General features: G+C 40.6%; 1 protein-coding gene across 1 annotated transcript; it reads right to left on the reverse strand.

Moving 5' to 3' along the window:
• On the reverse strand, positions 5,324 to 22,951 carry ZNF330 (zinc finger protein 330). The gene is made up of 10 exons (XM_021101553.1): positions 22,232 to 22,951; positions 20,244 to 20,372; positions 18,404 to 18,423; positions 18,204 to 18,274; positions 15,585 to 15,664; positions 13,054 to 13,180; positions 12,516 to 12,620; positions 8,882 to 8,928; positions 7,462 to 7,579; positions 5,324 to 6,308 (listed from the first exon to the last, which is right to left on the reverse strand). Exons 2-10 carry the CDS (start codon positions 20,361 to 20,363, stop codon positions 6,034 to 6,036), a joined length of 963 nt encoding a protein of 320 aa, XP_020957212.1. The 5' UTR covers positions 20,364 to 20,372; positions 22,232 to 22,951; the 3' UTR covers positions 5,324 to 6,033.

The raw sequence follows: 25,193 nt of genomic DNA on the forward strand, positions 1-25,193 counted from the left end.
TATCTAGCCCAGGGACATTGTTGTGCTATAATGAAATCTTCTCCAATGTCTAGAATGGGTTTGTTTTGAGATTTCATTAATGACTTCATTCTCATTGGCTTACAAAAACCTCATAGGCAGTATTGAAGAAAGAACTCCAGAGACTAAATATAACAGCCAGGATGACTGCCAGTATCAATAATTTAGCATCTTTAGTTTTCATTGCAGTTTGGTGACAGTATCCCAAAGAGTATAGTTTGATGTGTCAGTTTTGGATTTCTTCATTAATGTAAAAACTCTCAATGTGCGGATGTTGTGGAAGATATTTTCCACCCCCTACTTTCTCTTTTTAAGGAATTGTGCAGCTATAAATTTCTGTACCTAACTTACCGTTTAACTGATAGTCAACTTCCCAGTAAACTCTGAGGGCATTTAAATTTTGTTTGGAAATACTAACTTTTCAACATGTGAAAACATTTAATTCTATAGTTACATGAAATAGACCAAAGTGGTAACACTTCAAGTTCTGGAGAATAACCAAGTCTGTTAGTTTCCTATTGCTGCCATAACAAAGTACCACAAATTTTGTGGCTTCAAACAATGCAAATTTCTTGTCTTGCAGTCTAAGACAGATCTCACCGGGCTAACTTGAAGGTGCTGGTGAGGTTATATTCCTTTAGGCTCTGGAGCAAATCCATTTCCCTGCCTTTTCTGTTTCTAGAGGCTTCTCATATTCCTTGGCCTGAGGTCTCCTTCCTCAATACTCAAAGCCAGCAAGGGAGACCTGAGTTTTTTTCCCACGTCACTGCAACACCTTCTTCTGCCCCCTTCTCAAGTTTAAGAACCTTTGTGATAACATCGGACTCAACCAGATAACACAACATTAATCCTATTTTTAGAGCAACTGGTTAGCAAACTTAATTCCAGGAGCAGATTTGACAGCTACTACTTCTGCTAGTCTCAGTGGCTTACCTGGTGGCATGACCCAGATCATTGTCCCCCAGGAATTTAGTCACCATGCCCTCCATGGGCTAGGGTACTTGGCCAGGTCCGTTTGCTATCCCAAGTGGGCAAAGGAATGCCTAGAAAATCCAAGACAATCTCCTGGATTCTACTCACATTCTTCTCTGTCCCCATTATGTCAAAGCTGCCCTTAAACCTTCTGATGCAGAGTCATTTATCTCTGCCAAACAGGTGATTCCTCTTCTTGTCCGTTGTTCCCTGGACATAAAAAGCCAAGTCGATGGGCATGGTTTATCATTCAAGGGAGTGTTTATATTGTGTACCCTGAAGAAAGGTGCCCCCTTTGAGCACCTAGAACAGTAACTAACAGCTCAGAGTCACAGGGATGGGAAGCAAAATGTTCCCAGCGATTGAGGGATTGATGGCAACCCTGCTTCTTCTCTTAGTTCCCATCGTGTTTGCCAAGGGCTGTTGTAACAAATGACCACAGACTGGGTGGCTTAAAACAACAGCAATGTGTCCTCTCACAGTTCAGGAGCCAGAAATCAGTGTGTGGGCTGGGTGTGTTCCTTCTGAAGGCTCTCAGAGAGCATCTGTTCCCAGTTTCTCTCCAGCTTCTGCTGTTTGCTAGCAGTCCCATGCATTCCTCAGCTCATGCTGTATCAGCTCAGCTCTGCCCATCTTCACGCAGACTTTGTCCTTATATGTCTGTGAGTGTCCTCTCTTATTCTTACAAGGACACCAGTCTTCGGTTTAGACCCATGCTAACCCTGGTATGATCTCACCTGAATTTAACTAATTACATCTGCGAACACCCTATTTTCAAATAAGGTCATAGCCTGAGGTTCTGGGGAGACATGGATTTGAGGGGCATACTATTCATTACAGACTGAGTCCCGTTCTCCCCAAATACACATGTTGAAGTGCTCACACACACACACACGCACACCCTATTGGGAACAGAAATATCTTTGATTCAATGCGTATCTGTGACTTGAAGGACGGTGTCCAATCCTTGCAGAGTATTGCCTCTGCGCTGCTACCAGAGTGTGTCTTCAGCAACCATTGCAACATATCCTCGGGCAGGAAGTTTCCAAGTGGCATAGAGCATGATACCAATGAATCTCATGGTCACAGGCATATTCCTGCCCCTCCCTTGCTTTAAAGATGGTCCCCTATTGACATGATGTTACGTGGTTTCCATGCCACTGAATCAAAGCCCCCAGGTGCTGATGCTGGATGAGGCCCTGCAGGAAAAAAAAGGCAAACCTGTTCCACTGAGAGCAGACCCCTGGCCTCTCAAGGCTGACTGGTCCGACCTGCCTCGTAAGGCAGTGGTGCCCCATCAGAGGCTTGGCATTCATTTATGTCACTTACAGGTTTGACATGTTGCAGTGGTGGTCATGACATCAGCTTCGGTAAGCTGGACCCCATGCTGGCCCAGGAGGTGTCCAAGTCTCTAAGTGCAGATGGCACAACCTTTCTCTAGAAGCCTAGGTGAGGTGGCTGCATTGTGATTCTTTCACTGCAGCTTGCCACACACTCCACAAAACACCGTTTCTCACCACTGCTATCTCCAGCATAACAGAAGCTACCCCACAGCTCAAAGAGCAGGGCTGCCTCCTCTGCAACCCAGACCCACTGCAGAGCTCTCTCTCCCTCCTGCTGTGGATCCATGCAGAATGAGCGGCCTTAGCATTCTCTGGTATATGGCCCAGGACACTATGCTTTAGTGTGATGTATGCGGCCTTCAGAACTCAAGGAGGCTCCCCAGGCATTTCCTGCCTTCTTCATGGTAGAAGGTGGATGTAGTCATTTTTTATGCTGGAGGTGATACACCAGCCTGGCCCTGACCACCGGACCCCTAAAAATGTTTTGGATGTGGCATATAGTTCACAAGGTTTACCCTCTATTCTCTGTAACTTGTATGTCTTACTAAGGCCTCAGTGTTCCAGCTACTTCTTGCTCATCCAGCCTCAACACACTACCATTGAGAAACAGACCCACATTCTTTAGGATAAAGTGTCAGAGTTAATAAAGCCTGGAGACAAAGCTATTAAGTATAGCGCCTATTCCATGAGATTATAAACTGTTTCTGATCACCTTTTTTGATTGAGAGGAAATTCATTTGCAAAATCCGAAGACTACTTTCCTTGGACGTGGGCCATATATATCTACTCTAACAAAGATGCCACACCTGACCTGGCATTTGCGATCAAGGCTATTGCTTGATTGAGCTTGAAGGTGTCTGTAGTCATCTTCCAGAATCATACAGTTTCTGCAGGGCCAGACTGGGTGAATTAATATGGTTAGGATGGGATTTTCATCTCTGCATTTTTTAGATGGCTAAAGGTGGCACTAATTTCTGCTCCAGGCTCTACCGCTGTTTTTTGCTATCTTGGCTGGGGTGAGAAGGTAGGAGGTAATAGAGTTTCAGAGGTTTCCCCTTAGCCTTCCAAACACCCAGTGAAACCACTGTAACCTTACACTTGGTCAAGACCCTCGTTATTAACTAACCCCTCTCTCACTTGAACAGGGGAGCAACAAGGACACCTTGAGTCTCTGGAGGGCAAAATCAATTCAGACTCTGTCCAAGACACCTTGATATGTTTTATACTCCCCCTTCCCTGAGGTAGAATCATGAGCAGATGCCTCTAAGTTTGGGGGACAAATTACCTTGTCCAGATGCCGTGGTGCTCAGGGGCTATTGTGGGACCCAGCCACCTCCCCTCAGTGGGCTGTGGGTCTGAAAACTGACTCGGGTCCCGAAACTGAACAAGGGAGGTTAACCTTTTACTGGGATAACCACCCTTCAGCCTCAGTGTTATTCACCTTTGATTTTGTCTAACAGTACACATGAGGCGTACTCTTATTGGTTGCCCATTTTATTTTGCACCTAAGGGTGCTATATTCTCCATAACGCTAGGCAGGTTGGGTTCCTTTGGGCTAATTACTCCCACCTTGGTGGTCACTTTGATAAATGTGACCCGCTCACTTTTAGCAGACAGGCGTTGCCACTGTTATTTCAGGGTCTTACCACCCATTGCCATCAGCCAGCTAAAGTTTGTTAAGAGCTTGCTTCTGTTGTCAGAAGTAGCCTACAGAGCTACCACTAAGTTTTCAGTGACCCTTGTGCCCCTCTCATCAGCACACGCCTTTATGGCCTTGTTAGATGGTCTGTTAGGGATTCCCGTGGTCTGTAATCATCCAAAGATACATCTGTGCTTTTCAGGATTCCCATGTCCCTCAACCACGTAATCCTCTCCTCCATCTGTGCCATTCAGCTTTGCTCAGAAGTGGCTATTGCTGTTTCTATATTTCTAGAAGCTTTCCTGGTAGTGAGTTCACATCTCCCAGGATCCTAGTCATGGTTTTAAATCCTATTAACTTAAGACAGCTCCTATCCTATAACCCAAGGGCCCAGTACGGGGGCTATTACTGAACTCCCCCCTAATTTTATGTTCCATCCCTCCTATCACCACCCCCAGAGTCCAGGCTCAAGCATTCTCCGCCAGCTCCACCTAATACACTCCAGTCAATTCTTGCAGCAACTCTGGGGTACAGTCTGCCTCCTGTCTCATCAGGCCAAGCACCCCTCCAGTTTGCTTCACCCTAATTACAGCTGCTCAACCCTAATTCTAGGTCTAGTGGCAGGGAGACAGGGCAAGCCCTGAAGGGGGCACACCCTTAACAGAGAGAAGTGAGCTGTGGCTACAGGCTCAGAAAGCTTAGGAGTCTGGGGAGTAAAACTCTTCAGCAGCACCCATTCAGATGTCTCCATCTCGCTTGTCGGGGTCCAGATTTTTCCAGACAGTGCCTTAAGCTCTGCAAAATAGACCTGTCTTGATTTACAACTGTATTTGAAGTTTATTCATTCAGTCTTTAAGTCCTAGCTTGGTCCTCATTTTTCTCAGTCCTCCTGGTACAAGAGATGAAAGGGCTTTTTTTAGCGCATCCAGAGGTCCTGTGGCTTTCACACCTGGCTTCCAGGTGCCCATTACTGCCCTCTGATCTTCATTATGTTTCTATGGAGTAACAAGAGCTTAGCAATAGCCACCCGACCTGGCTATCCCCATGGCTACAATTTTCTCGATTCTTCTCAAATGCCAACTAGTCCAATAATGCAGTCCTTCCTACCACACCATCCCAATTCACTGTCAGTGTAAACTGAAACCACTGGAACTTGTGCCAGCAACTGTCTGTTCTCCACCTCCCGTGAACAATGGGGTCCGGCTCCATCACTTTGAGTCTGCCACCTATTAACCTCTGCTACCTATTTCACATATTAGACAAAAGAAGAAACAGTTTATATAAAAATATTGGAATGCTTTCCAAAAATGGTTTAAAATACTGAGAACAAGAAATTAAATATCAAAAGAAGTTAAGTGAAATGCTAGATTTATTCAAAGAAAAATGGAATTTCCTGGGTAAAACATCTGTGTAATAATACTGATTCTGTGTCTCTGAAAAATGGCTATATAGTCACCTTTGTCTATACATCTAGACAATAAAAGGAAGTACTACATAGGACATAGAGTGCGAAGAAAGAAATGAATGAGTCAATTGCTAAAAAATACATATAGCTACTTAAGATATTGTGAATATTTAATGAAAATTTAGCATAAAACATCTGATTTTTATCCTGTGGACAAACAAGGAAAAATACAATAATTCATTTACCCATTATATTTTACAAAATCAGACTGAATGATTTTATAAGCAGTGTTTTTTAATAAAAACAGCAATTTAATTTCAAACAAATATATTACCATCCTATTCCTTTATCCTATATATGTATTTAATTGGCAAACCTACTTACTAGGTTACTGAAATCAGTAAAAATCCAATCCATGATAGTTCAATTGCTTGGATCAATAAACACCTTAAATTTGAAACTCATTTTTCTTCTGCTAGAAGCCTGATCATCAGTTCCTATGAAAACGCTACGCCCTACTCCTTGCCCCTGGAAGTGTGACTCGTCTCTCACACAACACTAAGTGGCAGCTTGTGCTCTTGAACATCCATGCACGATTTGTCGGGCACACACATTCCAGCTCCTCAGACAAGGTCATCAATGGGCAGGCAGCCCTCCTAGTTCTCTTGCTCCTCATAGTGGGCGTAGCCACTAGCATAGGTCCTTCCTAAATTCAAGTTAGTAAACAACTCTGATGACTCGGCATCTGAATCCTTTCCAGCTTCTTCTTCCTCCTCGTCATCATCCTCTGCTTCATACTCATCTTCTTCCTCATCGTGGTAGCTGGTATCACCATACTTATCAGAGGCAAGGTTCTTCCAATACGTGTCATACCCAGAGGCTCCATCGCCCTCGTCACCTCCAGCCTGCCTGCCAAACTTCAGGGAGCGCGCTACGAAAGCAGACATGCGCACAGCACGTGGTTAGTCCCAATGCTCTATATCCTCATTCTCTTCCACAATACAACACAGAGTTACAGGAACTTGACTGGCTGCTTCTTACTCTCAAATGGAAGTCAGTCACAGTGTCCTTACTTCCTCACTTAATAATTAATTGGAAAGAAAGGAGACCTCAGAAACAAAAATCAATTCTATCCTACTCAGAGTCTAGATATACATCATATGTAACAAATGATAAAGACGACGATGTCATTTCATTAAATCTACACAAAGCTGGATAACAAAAGAATAACAGCCTTCTCCACACATAAGTTAAATAAGGCATGTTAAAAACTAAAATGCCCTCTGATTAAAAGTTTATTTTCAAATCATAGAACAGCTGATTTCATGTCATTCCATTTTTCTCCAGAGAGCTATTTTATAATTTAGATGTCCTACAAGATGGACCCTTTTGTTTCTTCAGCCTTAGTAGCAACACAAAGTTTAGTGCAAAAAAAATGTCATTTCGCCTCATTGTGGAACTATATCTTTGACTGAACAACGTATTGTCAGTGTCATTTAGAATCATCGTTCCATTCTGATATGACGGGTAAAGAGTCGAATTCTCTTAACAAAACTGTAAGCTGCATTACTGTAAGCAAGTCTGTAGTAGTCAAATTCCTTCACAGAAAAGTTATATAAAAACCACAAAACAATTCTCTACAGTAGTGATGTATAACATAATAAGCATCACTGTTCAAATATCACCACACCTAAGAATAGCTTTAAAATGAATTTCAGCTTCCAAGGACTGAAGATTACCAGCTCTTGACTATTAAGGATTTATTGCTACTCAATTACTTAACAAGGAAGCCACAGCAAAAACAGAAAAATCTTCTTTTTTGGTCTCAAATTTCAGTATTCACTATGTCATTAACTGAAACAAATGCCAAATATCAAAGTGAATGATGGTATATTTCTTAAGTTAAATTGAGAAATTTTACTCAGAAATTTTCTAAGGCTATAAAATTCCATTTGCTTGAAAGAACACATTCATCTTTTCGAATATGAAGAAATGGCAAAAACAAAAATAGAAAGAAAAAAGGGATAAATCTTTCTAAGCATGAAAGCAAAACCCCTCCAGTGCTATTTTAAGAAGAGCCTTACTTGACATGCTAAGATCCTTAGTTTCCTGAGTCTCATGTCCACATTTAGGGCAGGGAGGCTGTTTTCCTTTTTCTTGCTTAAACACCTTGCTCCTTGTGTGATCATCACAGAAACAAGCCTATATCGGAGAGATTAAACTAAGCAAGCTAAATAAGTAATTCGAAAATATACAGGGAGTTCTTGTTGTGGTGCAGTGGAAACAAATCCAACTAGGAACCATAAGGCTGCAGGTTTGATCCCTGGCCTTGCTCAGAGGGTTAAGGATCCGGCGTTGCCATGAGCTGTGGTGTAGGTCGCAGACATGGCTCAGATCCTGCGTTGCTGTGGCTGTGGTGTAGGCCGGCAGCTGTAGCTCCAATTAGACCCCTAGCCTAGGAACTTCCATGTGCCATGGGTGTGGCCCTAAAAAGCAAAAAAAAACAAAAAACAAAAAACACCCGAAACCCAAACAAAAAACAAAGATACCACTCAGTAGTTCAAAGAAACTTAAAAAAGATATACTCTTGTTAGGGCAAAAATTAAGACTGGTCACACTCCTGATTTCAATTTCTTAAGGGCAATGGTCTTTGCCAAGACTCTTCTCAACTATGGCCTAACACAAGGCAGAAAGTATATGCAGGGTATGACATGCAGACACATTTATTCATAAATATGAGTTTTCACAAAGCCTCTGATGACATTAATAGTGACCAGCTTATCCACCTGCACAGAGAATGAATACAGTCCAACCGGGGACACAGACAAGTGGAGAGGCAGTTACACGACACTACACACTGAAAGGCAAATGCAGAAGGGGAGCACTAAACCAAATTTCCGGGATTCAGGAGAGGCTTCCGGGAGACACAGAGTCAGTCTTAGCTGAGATCTGATGGAGAATGGGATGCGGCACAGTAAGCAAGGATGGAAAAGTGATCTGGGGCAGAGGAAAACACACAGACAGAACTGGGGAAGAGTTGGGAGAGAATTAAGAGATGGGTTAGGAATACTAGTAAGAACCTGGCAGGGAGTGAGTCAGCTGTATCAGTTCAGTGATCTCTGATAAATGGAAATGCTGAAGACAAGGTCTAAGGAAACAGACCATTCTGGAAATCTTCGCTTTACTCAAACTCTCCAAAGCAAGTGCGTTTTGACATTAATGAAAATATGCTTCTGGTCAGGATATTGTCCATAAATATAAGGTAAACACAGAGCTAAGATTCAGGAGACACAAGCGCTAATGCCGACTCTAAGACAAGCCCACCCGAAGACCGCCGAGAGATCCCTAAGCCTGCCCAACTTCATTCACAGTCTCTAAAAGAATTTAACTACATAATGTTCAAGGATCCTCATAGGTTCATTTTAGCGATAAATAATCCAAGGGCTGATGAAGAAGTATGGGGATTAAAAACAAAATCTAAAGATAAAAAATAAGAAAGTATACCTTACAACGGAGACAGGAATGCTGACCCAGTCGATTGCAAGAAACACCTATGGGGGAAAGTACATAATATCCAGATTCAGAGTTGGAATGAAAACACTATTTTCTATATATTTATACTTGAGAATGTCCTGATGTAGAGTCTTAGCTCAATTATTAATTTTTTTTTTTTTGCTCATAACCTAAACGATACATAAAAATGAGAAGAAAGGAAGCCAGCAATTGCACGTACCCAGCATTCTTCCCCTATTATAGCTCTAATTATTCCCCAGTCTCCTTCTATTGCTCCAAAAGTAGGAGGTGGCAAACTTCATTAATCATATTGAGAAAACTGAAACGGTAAAAAATCATTTTTTCCATGTCACTGACTAGACTCTTCACTTAATGATACAGTGGTTAAATTTTTAAAAGAATAATTGTCTCCATTAATATGTATTCGTTCCTGGTAGTGTAGGCTATTGCCATTTTTTGCAAAACTTCTGATGAGAAAACAATACTTGAGGTGGAAAAGTGTGGCCATAAAGAGAAAATAATGTTCGAGTGGGCAATAAAACAGATGGAAAAATCTCAAAATATTTTCTCTTTTTTAGTCTATAAGCAACATTAATTTTGGTCATTATCTATAATTAATGAGGAAAAAAACCTAAACTTAAGTGCAAATATTTCAGAAAAGCCAAATGTCTGACATATACTGAATATGCCAAAAAAAAAAAAATAATAATAATTGAGAAGTATAGGAATGAGAAAAGGAACTAACCCTTACACTGATACAGTCTGAATATAAACTATTAAATTTCAATTTATTTAGAGGTCTTAAAAAAAATAAAAGGAAATCTATCTTTATAATTCAAATATATGACCAACTGTTTCTAACTTGGGGATTCTTTTAAGTTTGCCTGGTTCATAGGGAGCTTTTTCAATCTGAACAAGGACGTATTTTTTTAAAAACTAAAAGAGGAGTTCCCATCCTTGCTCATCTGTAACACACCTGACTAGGATCCATGAGGACTCAGGTTTGATCCCTGGCCCTGCTCAGTAGGTTAAGGATCAGGCGTTGACATGAGCTGTGGTGTAGGTCACAGACATGGCTCAGATCCCGAGCTGCTATGGCTGTGGCGTAAGCAAGCAGCTACAGCTCTGATTCAACCCCTAACCTGGCAACTTCCATATGCTGTGGGTGAGGCCCTAAAAAGACAATAAATAAAGAGTGATTTCCCAAATATGAGTACCACTGCTTCTGCCCAACTATCGTGCTTTCTTCTACAATAACACCACTATTTCAGATGGATTTGTGTTACTTGTCCTGCATGCTAATAATAAAAGTAAAAATCAACTGAGTATTTCCTATATATTAGGCATATATAGGAATACCAAATTACTCCAATAATAGGTACATCATTTCAGTCTGTGGGGAAAAAAACCTGAAAACAAGTAGAATATATTTCTACTTGAAGATATGCCCAGAGTTCTGAAGTTCATTCTTCATTCAAAGGATACATATCACCAAAATGCTATAAAATCCTTGTACATACAGAACCAGAACACAGGTTGAAAGTACACAGGGCCCAGACCAACTTTCCACCAGGAATTTCTGATACAGACTCTTTCCCCATCCCTATCTTCTGAATCTTCAACATGCCCCAAAGACACAATCCCACGAAATTCACTGTTGTCTCTCACACCTTCACCTTTACCCCCCAGAACCCAAATCACCAGAATGGGATGTGGCCCTGCCAGCCTCCCCCCTAATTATCTCAGCCATACACAGAGGCATTCCAGTTCACTGCCCTATTATTTTTCTCCCCAAGAGTTAAATCTTGAATTTATATAAAAACGCATTTCTCCCAGATTCTAAAAAATATTGTGACTTTCCTAGTTTTAGATTGGGGGCAACAGTTTTCCTTTAAAATCTCTTTCTTTCTTCAGAGTATTTTAAAATAAGGCAGGATGGAATACATCAAAGCCTGCTGATGGCAGCCACTTAAATTAGAAGTCTCTGGGCCATTTTAATTACTTTTAAAAACAAAGGCAGAGTACACGTGGGTTTCCCCCGCCCCAAACACCCTTCCCCCTGGTTACACAGGTAAATAAGTATTTTAAAGAACTTCTAAATCTTCCGATTCATAGTTGTAAGGTCAAATCCAAAAAAGATGAGATACAACCAATTAAGGAAAGAGAAACAAACTATCTTTGGGGTTAACATGTATGATTAGGACAATACTTCACAAAAAATACTTCAAGTACTGAATGGCATCTGGCGAAGGAAGAATGGCAAAGAAAAAATAAAGCAAAATTTTAAAAAGTAAGGAAAGCCAAGGAAACCTGAGAATGTGCAATGAGAATAACTTTAATATGAGGTATCAAAGACATGGTAATATATTTATCTTGAAATCCTTTCAATTATTTCAAATAAAAGAAAATTATTATTCTTTATTTTCCCTTTGTCATTTTCTGAATCACTAAAGCTTCTTGATGGTATTATAGCCTTATCATTCAAAGCTGCCTGTCTTTGGGGTTTAAATGCTACAAAATAAACAAAGCTTCCAAGCCCCAAATAAAGTAATTCAATTTTTATGTTATATATTCTGCAGAACCCTAAGAACAGCTCAAAAATGCTAAATACTTTCACATGTTCTTTAATCTTTATTTTCTTTAAAAATTTGCAAGAATTATGTGTGTATATGTATCTTAGGCTGATGACTTATCAACTTTAAATTTATAGATGAGTTTTTAAATTTATAGGATTAGCATTTCATACTAGAATAAGAACCAAATTCAAGGAAGTGAGTTGGAATTTCAGTCTTTCCTATGACAGTATCTACTATGTAATAAGGGCTTTCTAAGTGTCAGGTATCACACTTATGCTTTATATGGATTCTCATCTCAATTAATTTTGAAAAAATAAACACCTTCCCTTAATACATAACAAAACTCAGGTTTAGAAAGATTTGGTGATCTGCCCAAAACAAGCAGCCAATAAGCAGATTCAAGTCATTCTGAATCTCAAACCTGAGCTTTTGAGAATCAACGGAGTAGAAATAAAATGCAGTCTATCTGTAGAGACGATACCATGAACCCATTAGTAACAATGGTTCTAAACTGGAATATACGTGAGAATATGTGCAGGTTAAATACAGACACCTGGCACCTACCACAGACTTAAATATAGCCTCTCCAAGATGAGGCCTATGCACCTCTATTTTTTAAAAACCTCCACAGGTGTTTCTGATGCACACTCCTGTCTAGGAGTCACTGGAACCAACTAGCAAAAATAAATGAGGGGTATACCATTTATCTGGGGACACATGGGAACAGGATGGGGGAGGGTGGTTAGTTGCTATAGCAACTTGGAAGTGGAAATGGCATTCAGTATTCAGGATAAGAAATGCAATGAGTCCTGCGATGCCTCACCCCACAAAACGAAGACCCAACCCAACCAAAATGCTGCTGGTACCCCATTGAAAAAAAATGGATTATATGTGTTCTGAATTTTTTCTAGAAAAAGAAAATAGATATTGAATTAAATTATAGTCCTTAGAGGTCACATGAAGCACTAGATTCCTTTTTCATTAAGTGTTAACACTTATACTATTAAGAATCTTGGATATAAAGAACATCTAATATATTAAAAACTTACATTTAAATGTTTCCGCCTCTAAAACTTGGCAACTGGCTTGATGTTCAAACTGATCGTCTTCACAGAGAAAGTTATGGCAAAAAGAACAACTGAAAATTCTCCCTCCTATTGGATTAAAAAACAAAACCAACAAATGTTAAGTATGATGAAGTTTAATTTTAAAAACTCCTATCAATAAAACTGCTCCGAAGAGATGGTGAGTTATTACAGATTTATACCAAAACAGCACAGCAGTTTTTGTTCTTGTATAAGGGTACAAAAAAATTTGACCACTGAACCATAAAGAGTGAACCCCCGCTATACTCTGGCTACTCATGTAACACCATGCTCAAAGACACCTTCCTGCCCTACCTGCCTAGGGAAACAATCCTGGTGTTGCCTATTATTCCCAGTATACATACCTTTTCCAGCTAAACTGATAACCAAAACAGTGTCAGCTCTGCAGATTGATAGCACCCTGAAAAAAAATCTTAAAAAGAAGCATCCAGAATGTTTCAGTCAGCCTTCACTTCAGCAGAGCTTGTATGTAACCACTCACCGTGGTCCCAGACACCCCGTTCACATTCCACACACTCGGCGTCGGTAAGTGGGCAGGCACAGGCATGTGTACTGAGACACTTCCTACCATGGCAAACCCAAGCTTCACAGAAGTCACATATTGCACCCTGCCACCAAAGAACAGGAACAATTAATCTTTGACACGTGACTGGCTGCAACCATTGTTTAATGCAATGACAACCATCAAAATTATATGAATTCAGGAGTTCCCCTTGTGGTTCAGCAGAAACAAATCTGACTAGCATCCATGCAGACACAGGTTTGATCCCTGGCCTTGCTCAGTGAGTGGGTTAAGGATCTGGCGTTGCCGTGAGCTGTGGTGTAGGTCGCAGACATGGCTCGGATCTGGTGCTGCTGTGGCCGTGGCTGTAGAGTAGGCAGGCAGCTACAGCTCAGATTAGACTCCTAGCCTGGGAACCTCCATATGCTGCAGGTGCGGCCCCAAAAAGACAAAATCAATCAATCAATCAATCAAATGAGGTCTAAGGTCCACAATTTAAGCATTCCTGTCTATAAGCAATTCTGGTAACTAAAATGAATTTTTTCAAATATTAACATTTACGACTTAAGAAAATTCCTTTTCATCTGTATAATTTATAAAATAATCATACAGCTTTTCTAGAATAACTGAGAGAAAATAAAACTTCTGCCAGCATCTTTTTTTTTTTTTTTTTTTTAAGGTAACTTATGCTTTAAATCATTATTACATTTCCTTGCAGGAAAAAAAACTAAATATAGAACTAAAGGACAAGGTAAGAGTCCAATTCTCTATTGACTGTAAGACTATACCTTCCAATAACACTATGACATCTACAGAACGGTGAGAGCTAAAATCTTAAGGAAATGGGATTGGACGGTCTCTCCTTTACAGGTAAGGAGTGACAGGTACCTGACACCAAGTCTGAGTGCCAGAGCTACTTTAGAGCTGAGCTATGATTTAAACCCAGGTCTTCTGAGTCCCAAAATCAGTGTTCTCCTATTCAAGGCTCTGTAACAAAAGTAGTAAAGAGCAAATAGGAAGAATGTTTTTGGAGTGGTAAAAATAGATTACCAGTGTGGATAGCAAATCCTCAAATATATCTCTTGGATTACTCAGAGTTCTAGCAAGAAAGAAGGAGATGACACACTAAGCTGGGTAATCCAGGAGAGTTTAAAAGAGAATTTACAGAGAACAGGGAAGGGCTTAGAAAAACTACAAGGGATGGTACCCCCTCTAGGCCTGAAGGGTCAAGGGTAGGGAGGGAGGTGCCGGAGCCTGGGGAGAGCCGCGTGGAGACGACTACGGTGCACACAGGAGGACTGGGGGCCAATCCATGTGGACACCGGGACAATCTGGGGGGGAGTAAGCTGGGAGAATGCACACTCGGATCATAATTTCCTCCCACTGTCAGGGCTCTTGCCAGAGTCCTCTATGGGCTGAACCAGAAGCCCTAAGTAAGAAAGCCATTGATCCAGTTCACACACACAAGTCAGGCTCCCAGGGCAAGACAGGGTGGGGAAGAGCGAAAGAGGAGGGCATCTCAATCAGCAAATAGAAGATGGCCAGGAAAGCACTTTTCCAGAATTTAAAGCTAGTAAGGCATCAATTCTACTTAAACTTTATATGAGGTCATTTATACTCATACAACTTGGTGAATTAAAAAAATAGTAACTTGATAAATGGAGATATAAGCAAGCTACCAAGGAAGATTACAATGGCTTCTGAATAAAGATTAACATTGACGATCTTATACTTAACGTAAAGAAAGAGTAATTTTAAGATGATTATGCATAATTCTAGTTCTTGTTTCTGTAAGATAGGCACACATGAAAAATATAAAGGTCGGCCTCATGATGGAAAACAACACGTTCTTTGAAAATTATTATAAATATTCTACTATAAATATTACTTTCCTCGTGGTCTGACATTTGGACCTAAGCATAAATTCATGCAAAAGAATATACTAATCTAGTCAAAAAGGTAACATATTTAGTGAAAAAGAGAGCAAAATACATTATTATTTTAAAACAATGAATTTCCTTTGAAAATCTGACATGTAACAGAAAGAACTACATATAACTATACGGAGTGAAAAGCATGATTCTGTGTTTACATTTTGAAATGCAAAGCTTTAAAAAAATAAATAATCCTAAGTTCTTTTGGAACTAGCCTGCTTTTTTAACCAAACTCTTGAATGTTAGTCAAGCAGGGCTTTTTGGTAGAGTAAATAACATTGTGTGAAGTCTAATTAAGACACATTAGGAAGGTACCACCCCTGGCAAATGAATTGCTGTTTAGGTCGACATTAAATGAGTTTCCATTCCCGTACACTTCCCCAAAAGAAGGAAGCAGTCAAAAACAAGTGGGTAATAAGTGAAAAACATGTAGCAGATAATCCAGAAAACTCCAGACTGACTGAACCAAGGGGCAAAGCAGTGCTATTTAGAAAAAAATAACTACATATTGGTCAATATGACTTTTTCTTACCCTTGAAAACCTACTGGTCTAAAAGATAAGGACAAAAAGCTTACCACCATTGCGAGGCCGGTACTGTAGACACCAGCATGTTTTATGACACAGTCTGAAGACTTCATCATGCACTTTGTTTTCCCTATGGCAAGAAACACATTCTTGCTATTAGTCTTACAAAGCAGTACACGCAAATGTTCACTAATTCCTCTTTGTATCTAGCCCCAGTTCCTACAGAAATCATTTGAAAATGAACAGAGATCAGACTGTTTACTGAAAAAAAGAAAATGGACATAACCAAGATCTCATTAGCTGAGTCAGATCTTTTATTAGGGACTTACATGCTAATTCATGTTTGTACTCAAATCAGAAATTAAAGGTTATGCTTAGTAATCTAAAGATCACTTAGAGTAGTTTAAAATCTTATGAATTTTCAGATGAATTAAAACAGATTTCTGGAGTTCCTGTTGTGGCTCAGTGGTTAACAAATCCGACTAGGAACCATGAGGTTTCAGGTACAATCACTGGCCTTGCTCAGTGGGTTAAGGGTCCAGCATTGCTGTGAGCTGTGGTGTAGGCCAGTGGCTACAGCTCCGATTAGACCCCTAGCCTGGGAACCTCCATATGTCGTGGGAGTGACCCTAGAAAAGGCAAAATGACCAAAAAAAAAAACAAACAAACAAACAAAAAAAAACAGATTTCAAAAGTTATGATTTAAAAATGAATTCTACATTTTATACTTCACAATAAAGGCAGTCTGATTTAAAGTTACTTATTTCTTTCCATAGAATATCAAAAACCAAATGAAATAATAATTATGCAACTTTTGGGTTCATTTTTTTAATGTTTATCCACAGGTAAAAATTTATAAACATAGCCCCCAGGTAAACATTCTTCCAACAGAACTGTCAAATAGTGCCCAAGTGAGGACAAAAAAACAGGAAAATAATGATAAAGCTAACAATCACAATATACCCAGAGCAGATCTGACCTAGCAGCAAATTACCAATCCAAAACACTGTCAGGAAATTCATTTATCACATACTATGAGAGGATTAAAGGTGACATAGTAATCACCCATCTCAGACTCCACAAAGTGGAACATGAAAGAAACAGAAGCAGCTCAATTTTTCATTACCTTGATTACTAAGAAACAAAACTAGACACTAGGAAATGGGAAGAAAGAGAAACTGGAAATGAGAGGCAGCAACCACCCACCTGTTCCATGTCCAACACTAAGTGCAAGAATCAGTAAGTGGGAAATGCATACACAGCACTACAAACACCGAAACTATGGGAAGGTCCTAGGGGAAGCTTATCTCAATCTTCTCCAGTCTATTTTCTCACTCCACATTCACTGGTCTTTTGTAAATAAGGATATAAAAACTGGCAGATGACTCATTTATGTAGGCCAGCATTCTCTTTTCCATTAATTACAGACTGCAAAGACATCTTTGAAAGCTAGAACGACACTAGAAACGTTCAGGGGTATAGCCCTAAACCTTCCTATTATTCTGCAATGTTCCCATAAACACATTTAAAAGATCACAGCCCTAACTGTTTCACCTGACACTATTATCCCAAGACCAATGGGGATACTTATTCAATAAAGTTTGAGTTTAAAATTTTATAATTCAATAATTATATTCACTCTAGATTTCTTCACTGGAGGTCTTCAGAACCTTTAACATAGTAGACATATGTAATAGATTCTCCCAGATGGGACCAAGGGAATGAAGCACACAGCACATCTCAAAAGTACACACTGCTTTAAGAAATATCTATTAATATCACAAGTACTCTGTGGAAGACTATTTGGGAAACTTAGATCTAGTTTTACTCTAAATAATCATTCACTCTAAATAAAAGTTTCCACTAACACTTGGGAACTAGGTAAATGGCTTAGGGACTTGACTCTACTCACTTGGGAATACCTATGAGGAAATTCAAGAATCATACAGTAAGAACCAAACAGACAAACTGATTACAAAAACTGGCACTAGGTAAATGTGGAATAAAATTATTTTCAATGGTCTAACATCTAGCAAGCAAAATCAGCAGGAATCAAGATTTAGAAAAGAAAACAAAGATATCAACAAGACTAAGACAGTACAAATAAAAACTCAGGATCACCAGAGTTCCCATCGTGGCACAGCAGAAACGAATCCAACTAGGAACCATGAGGTTATGGGTTCGACCCCTGGCCTTGCTCAGCGGGTTAAGGATCCAGTGTTGCCATGAGTTGTGGTGTAGGTCACAGACGCAGCTTGGATCCCGAGTTGCTATGGCTGTGGTGTAGGCCAGTGGTTGTAGCTCCGATTGGACCCCTAGCCTGGGAACCTCCATATGCCCTGGGTATGGCCCTAAAAAGCCAAAAAAAAAACAAAAAACAAAAAACTGAGGATCACCAAACGTTATTAGTCTGAACCCTAATCTTTTAATGTTTAAAAATTTAAAACAACATGTGGTAACATTATCTAAACTGTATCTTAAATTATTTTCCAGCATTACAACCAAGACTTGATAGTTTTTTGGTAGGCCAAATAACCTTTTGTTATTTTATTAATAGTAAGGCATAGCATTACTGTAAATGGTAATGGTAAACCCACAGGTTCAAATGGATTAAATGCCAAACAAATGTTTAATAAAAGAAAAGGCACGTGTCCTTTTCACATACTTACCACACTGTGCGCAAATTGGTAACTTCTGTACAGAATTACAAAAATAGCAAAACGCTCTATTCTTCTGCCGCCTTGAAATGTAAAAGAATATTTTAAAATACAGTCAAATAACAGATAAAAGATCACCTATATTATGACATATAGAAATGCATAATAATACATTTATTATTATACAGATAGAAAAAGAAGTAAGAATTTACCTCTGACACTTGTCACATTCCTGTAAAACAGAAAAACATAACATTAATTTTTCTACTGGCAGAAAACTGCAAACTTGCTTGCATTATAAAGAATATCTTGTTTTTCACATTAAGATTTAAGTGACATTTGCCCAAACCCTTCAACTCCACATATGTATACAAGCATCCACACACCAATAACAAAGGGAAGCTCTTGGACAGACCACACTAGAGAAAGAAGTGGCATTTTCACAAAAGAGGCTAAATTCAGAGGCGGTTTGTTCTTTGGATTTTTTCCTTTAAGGAATAAGACTAACAATACAGAATGGACATAAGAAACAGTAGCAAACAGTATGCTGAAGCTCACAAAAAATCCAGAATTCTAAACATGGTATTAAGAGCTCTCCAAAATCTGTCTCTAATCATTTTTCAAACCTCACTGGCTTGTTCTCTTTATTTTTTCGTTTTTTTTTTTTTTTTTTTTTTTTTTTTTTTTTTTTTTTTTTTTTTTTTTTTTTTTTTTGCCTATGATTCAGCTATTGATCAGTCTAGCCACTCCTCCCCACAGCCGCATCCGCCACTCTGTCCTAACCAGCTCACCAAGGATCGTAACACTGAAAAAAACAATCATGTTTATCATTCGTTCCACTGCCCACGACTCTCGTCAGCCATTCTTGAAAGGTCTTGTATTGTCTTCTCCATGCCTTATTCTGATACTTCTCCCTGAAAAGTCCCTCCCCACATCTTTAGCTACTGGATGTTCTGGTGATGACCACACTTCCTCTATGAACTGCACCCCATTCCCACAAGCAGTGTTCTCACCCCTTAGTCCTAATGTACCTTACTCCCAACTATACCTTTTCTGCAGCACTCACCAAAGTCTAGCTCTGACTGCATGTAGTTATGCAAGAGTCATTTCTTCTTTTGTCTGCCCTCTTTCTCCTCTCTAGAAATGGCCCTGACAGGGAGTCCCCACTGTCCTCTCTGTGCTATGTAATCTTGCCCCCCTCCATTCCCTCAACCCAGTCATAAATATGAGCTAATCCTGAGATGGGCACCCACCCAAGCCCAACCTATCAGAGCTCCTTCCCTCCCTGTGGGCAACCAGATGTGATGGGAGACAGGCCGGCCCTGAAGCCAAACAAAGGGAATAAAACAATATGAAAAAATGGAACTAAATACCGGGCTAAAGCCAGGACAACGAATTGTTCCAGGTTTTACCTGCCCTGCATCCCAGCTACATCCTTGCCCTACCCAACTATACTAGTGCATTATTTATTCAAGAAACTCTATTTCTCCCTAAATCTAACTTAAGTTGACTTCTATCACTTATAAAACTTAATACAGAAAAGAACTGAGCCATTAGCCTGTGGAAACAGGGACTCTGGCATTCATCTACGCACCCCCACAAGAGCCTGCACTGGTTCCTGGCACAGAGAAGACACATGACAAACATTTGAGGAATTAAGTCACATCAAGCATTTCATGTATGTTCAATGAAACAAAAAAAAAAAAAAGAGAGAGAGATAAGGAAACAGAAAATGTGGACAGGAGTAGAAATAGGGAAATGGTCAAAGTAAGGGAAAAGGTAATGATGATATATGATGAAACAGCTCCAATTAATAGGACAAACTGAATAAGGTATACTGGGTTAGAGGAGCTGGAAAATGTCACAGTTCCTAGTATTCTTGTTCAGTATGTATCGATTTGTTACCAAGAGTAGCCCAGGTAATATGATAGCTTTTATAAATAACAAAATCAAACAAAATTGACCATTACTCAGCGATAATGAAAACGGACATGCCTTTAATACAAATTTAAACAGTTTTTCAATTATCAACGAACATCCAAAAAAATTTACCATTGAAGCATTGCATGGGTGTTTAGCTAAGTCAATAGTGCTTCTTGATGCTCTTAGTTGCTTCTCACGTTCCCGGCGGTTCTCTGCCTTCTTCCTCGCACCAGTCTTTTTTTTAGGCATTTTCCCTTTCTATACAAAAAGAGAAAATATAACTGCCTTGTTTCATTTGCTGTTTTAAATAAGAAACTAAGGAAGAGCAGAATGAAATGTTCCTACTCTCATTAAATTTTAAACGCAATCCTGCCATTTTGAAGGTTAAGCACATTTTAAGCCTTGATGAAATATTAAGCACACATCCTCCCAAATAAAATAGATGGCTTTTAAAATAAGGCACTTATTTGTACTACTAAACAATTCTCAAAAAAGTAAACACCAAAAAGATTGATTCTAACAGCTAAAATGGTTTTCTTTCCCACTGAGAAACAAAAGTTTCTCTGATGTTAAATATTCCTTAAAAATTAGTCTGTACCAAGTGAAAAAAATTATTAGGGACACATCATTAACAAGAAAACACTAAAGAGTGTATTATTTACCCAGTTCATATCGCTTTTTTAAGCTACATATTCAGATGACCTGATGCTGCCAAGACTGCAAGTGTTAAGTCCTTTTTCTCCCATGTAATACCTAAATAAAACATCTAGTAGTCAAGTCAAATAATAACCTAAACTACAAAGCCAAACTGTCCTCCCTGAAGAAAATATTAAAAGCGTCAGAGTTAGTTTGACTCTGAAAGCTGCTTTTCCCTCTATGTGTAGTGAGCACACGGTTTTAAGAGAGTTCAAAATGAACAGCATATGTTTACCACACATACAAAAATAAGGGCTTTAAAACTGGCTTTTACAAGGTAGTTGAAATAACTACCACGTTTAGAAAAACAAGAATTTTACTAAATAACACATTTTTATTTGGCTTTTCATCCATCTGAAGATCACAAGTTCCCTGAAGATTCTAGCCCTATTTTTCTTGACACTGTTTGGCTCCCAGCCTTGCCTGGCAGAAATCAAAGTCATGTCCATGATACACGGAGTTTCAAAAAACCGCACCTCGAAATTTACATGTCTCGTTACAATACAGCAAAATCACATACCAGCTTGTACCTAAAACAAAACTAAGGTCATTCATAAAAGTTTTCCTACTTTATGGGTTTCAACTCTAACGCTGGAATGCCCAATCAAAATCCGAGTGGGAGTTCCCGTCGTGGCGCAGTGGTTAACGAATCCGACTAGGAACCAAGAGGTTGCGGGTTCGGTCCCTGCCCTTGCTCAGCGGGTTAACGATCCGGCGTTGCTGTGAGCTGTGGTGTAGGTTGCAGACGCGGCTCAGATCCCGCGTTGCTGTAGCTCTGGCGTAGGCCGGTGGCTATGGCTCCGATTCGACCCCTAGCCTGGGAACCTCCATATGCCGCAGGGGCGGCCCAAGAAACAGCAAAAAGACCAAAAAAAAAAAAAAAAAAAAAAATCCGAGTGGTCGTTAGCTGAGACTTAAAAATACAGACAAACCAGGCCGAGAGCTTTAACTGAGTAAGTGGTTACTGGGAGTAACGTCCAAGTCCACTAGGTCACTCTTCCAGTATTTAAAATGACAAAATACACAAGGTGAAAAAAATGTGTACTGCCCTGGCCAAAGGAGTTCATAAAATAATCACAGGGTGATCATCGAATGAATTCCTGCGTCCCCAGGGGTGAACCCGCTAAGTTGAGCCTCCTTTTTTCCGCCTAGTTTGTTTTGTAAACTTTAAGAGTGAATTCTATTTCTCAGCCTTATATGGACTTAAGCCCTTCCCGAGGACGTGGCCCGTGTCACGAAATGAGGAAACAAGCCCAGGGTGCCTGCAGCTTTGGAGGTAAGTCTGCAGCCCGAGGACCCTGCGGGGCGCAGGGGGCGTCCAAAGGAGACGACGTAGGTGCCACGCGGCTGGGGGAACCAACAGCCGGCCCCCGCCCGCGGGGCACCCTCCCTCGCGCGCGCTCCGGGCCGACCTCGCTCACCCTCGCAGGGAGGCCGGGCTCACTCCGGGGGCCGAGGGGCAGGGATAGCGTGAGGCCGGCCCGCAGCAGCACCAGATTCTATTCCTGGACCACGACTCCGGGTGGAGAAACGCTACTAAACCCACGGAAGGCGGACCGAGCAGCTTCAGGGTACTGAGAGCCGGACCGGATGTCCTCTGACGTAAGCAACGTCCTCACGGCCGCACGTCGACAGGAGAGGACACGCCCACTTCTGTTCGCTCCGCCCCGGCCCTCCCTCTCCCGCGGAGGGCGGAGCTCCCAGCCCTGGGCAGAAGACCTGACCAAGAGGGAAGATGGGGAAACAGAAGGAGGAAAAAGATGGGGAAGGCCTCCTCAATTTTGTTTTTAGAAAAGGAGAAATCTAAAGGAAGAGACAAAACTAAGAGGAAAAAACTTCTCCATGAGGGCTTCATCAAATCTCCCCTTTCTCAAACTTCTACCACTTCCACTTCCTCCATCAGTTTTAGAAGATATTGTTCCCTCCTATCTCATAGAGAAAATAGAATAATATCAGTAAGAGCTAAACAATATCATTTTGTGCTCCTGGCCTTCTAATTTCGTTACATGTATAGCATTCACTCCTAATTTTACATATGATGAAACTTGGGCGAAGAGAATATGCAACTTGATTCAATATTACACAGAAGGTTTAGCTTGTCATATCATCTCTTGTAGCAATTAAACTTTCTTAAAACTTTTGGTCTCAGGACCCCTTGAAAACTCTTAAGACTTGAGAATCCTAACAAGTTTTTTTATGTGGGTTATACTCTACTGATGTTTATCAAATAAAAAAAGATAAATTTTTAATGTTTACAAATTTATTAAAAATTATATTTATAGGAATTCCCGTCGTGGCACAGTGGAAACGAATCCGACTAGGAACCACGAGGTTGCAGGTTCAATCCCTGGCCTCAATCAGTGGGTTAAGGATCCAGCATTGCCATGAGGTGTGGTGTAGGTCATAGACATGGCTCGGATCTGGCATTGCTGTGGTGTAGGCCAGCGGCAACAGCTCCACTTGGACCCCTAGCCTGGGAACCTCCATATGCCGTGGGTTCAGCCCTAAAAAGACAAAAGACAAAATAAATAAAATAAATTCATTCAAAAAAATTGCATTGATAAATCTATCACATGTTAGTATAAATAGCATGTCTTTTTTTTTTTTTTTTTTTTTTTTTTTTTTTTTTTTGTCTTTTTGCCTTTTCTAGGGCCACTCCCGTGCCATGTGAAAGTTCCCAGGCTAGGGGTCTAATCGGAGTTGTAGCCACCGGCCTATGCCAGATGCACAACAACGCAGGATCCAAGCCACATCTGCAGCCTACACCACAGCTCAAGGCAATGCCAGGTCCTTAACCCACTGAGCAAGGGCAGGGATGGAACCCGAAACCTCATAGTTCCTAGTCGAATTCATTAACCACTGCACCACAACGGGAACTCCTAAATAACATATTTCTAAGAAAAATAACTATATTTGCTCAAACAAAAAACGTAGAAGAGTGGTACTGTCTTACATTTTTGCAAATCTCTTTAAAGTTTCATAGAAGGCAGCTGAATTCTTGTATCTGCCATTTAATTGAGAAATGTTTCGATGTTTCCATTTTCCCTGTGGAACCCAGCAGGACCCTATGAGGCCTTCCCAGAGTAGACCCCACACCCGTCCTCCACCTGCCTTTTTATCTATAGAAAAACTATAGTCAAAGAATCAATTTAATCAGAGAAATGAGATAAAACAGAGAAGAAGTAAAACAGTCAAGCAAGACAGAATAATAATAGTTTAACCATTCAACAAAATCCAGGATCTTTAGATCTTCCTCAGAGACTATAGATAATATTCTGAGCCATGTCCTTAGAGCTGTTTTGCAGGTGCCGAAGCCCCCACAGGGCAGAAGAAGTTAACTGTATGCTTCCCACAAGCATGTAGACCACAGACGGGGTTGGAACCGGAAGCTTGATAACACTGACTCCCAATGACCTCACCATCAACCAATCAAGAAAATGTCCACTATCTGATCACGCCCCGCTACTTGACACTATAAGACCCCTCACCACGCCCTCCAAGGGAGCACATTCCTTGAGGCACTAGCCTGCTGTGTTCTCTCTTTGCCTGGCAATGAAAGATACTTTTTCTGTTTCCTCCACCTCTGTCTCTACATTTCTATTTGACATCGGGTGTACAGAGGCAGCCACACCTACATGTAGTTAGCCAAGGATATTGCAAGGAACCCTCTGGGAAAGGAATGGGGGAATTATTACAATGTACATGGTATATGATACTTCAGGGCCTTCTTCCCATGGATATCTTCTCTGTTCATGGTTTCCAGATCCAAAATCTGGCTCAGACTTTAAAACTAGGCAAAGAATGGGGACTCAGTATTAGAGCCTTGTTCTCGGGCTCCAGATGAGACAATCCCTTGATTTCTTTTGATTGTATAAACTGAGCAGTATCCTTGTTTGCTGCCCACTCCTTTTGTTCCCAGAGACACCATATTCTGTTATCCATTTCCCTAATCCAAGGATCAGACCCCCCTCCCAGCTGCCACTCTGCTCTTGCCACTCATTGCAATATGTGCCAGGTTACATTGTAACTTAAGCCAAGTTATTAACCCGGTGACCAGATTTGAAGGGAGCAGATTTGAAGGGAGCAGAGGTTGTACAAAGAGAGGGCCTCTACATGGAATTCAAGCCAGGGGGTGCGTGAGCCATTATTCGGGAAAACTGGACCATGTTTAGACTAAGAGGGTTTGGAGAATCCAGGGATTCTAGACTAGTAGGTGTCACAACCCAGCCTGTTGCATCAGCATTTCTTTCTTTCCAGTCCAGCATCCTGACCATAGCACAACCAACCTAGCTGGGCTGAATGGTTTTTAATCTTCTTTGGAGCTCTGCCACCCTTATGATTAAGGGGCTGGGCCTGTCTCCCTGCTCTTTCTGCCCTCCCACT

This window comes from Sus scrofa, chromosome 8 (assembly GCF_000003025.6).
Source record: "Sus scrofa isolate TJ Tabasco breed Duroc chromosome 8, Sscrofa11.1, whole genome shotgun sequence".
NCBI lineage: Eukaryota > Metazoa > Chordata > Mammalia > Artiodactyla > Suidae > Sus > Sus scrofa.

Coding starts and splice junctions, on each gene's coding strand:
- ZNF330 (XM_021101553.1), bottom strand. CDS start 20,363: ATGCCTAAAAAAAAGACTGGTGCGAGGAAGAAGGCAGAGAACCGCCGG. Junction 18,424..20,243: donor ACCCATGCAATGCTTCAATG/GTAAATTTTTTT, acceptor TCTGTTTTACAG/GAATGTGACAAGTGTCAGAG. Junction 13,181..15,584: donor GTACCGGCCTCGCAATGGTG/GTAAGCTTTTTG, acceptor CTTTGGTGGCAG/GGTGCAATATGTGACTTCTG.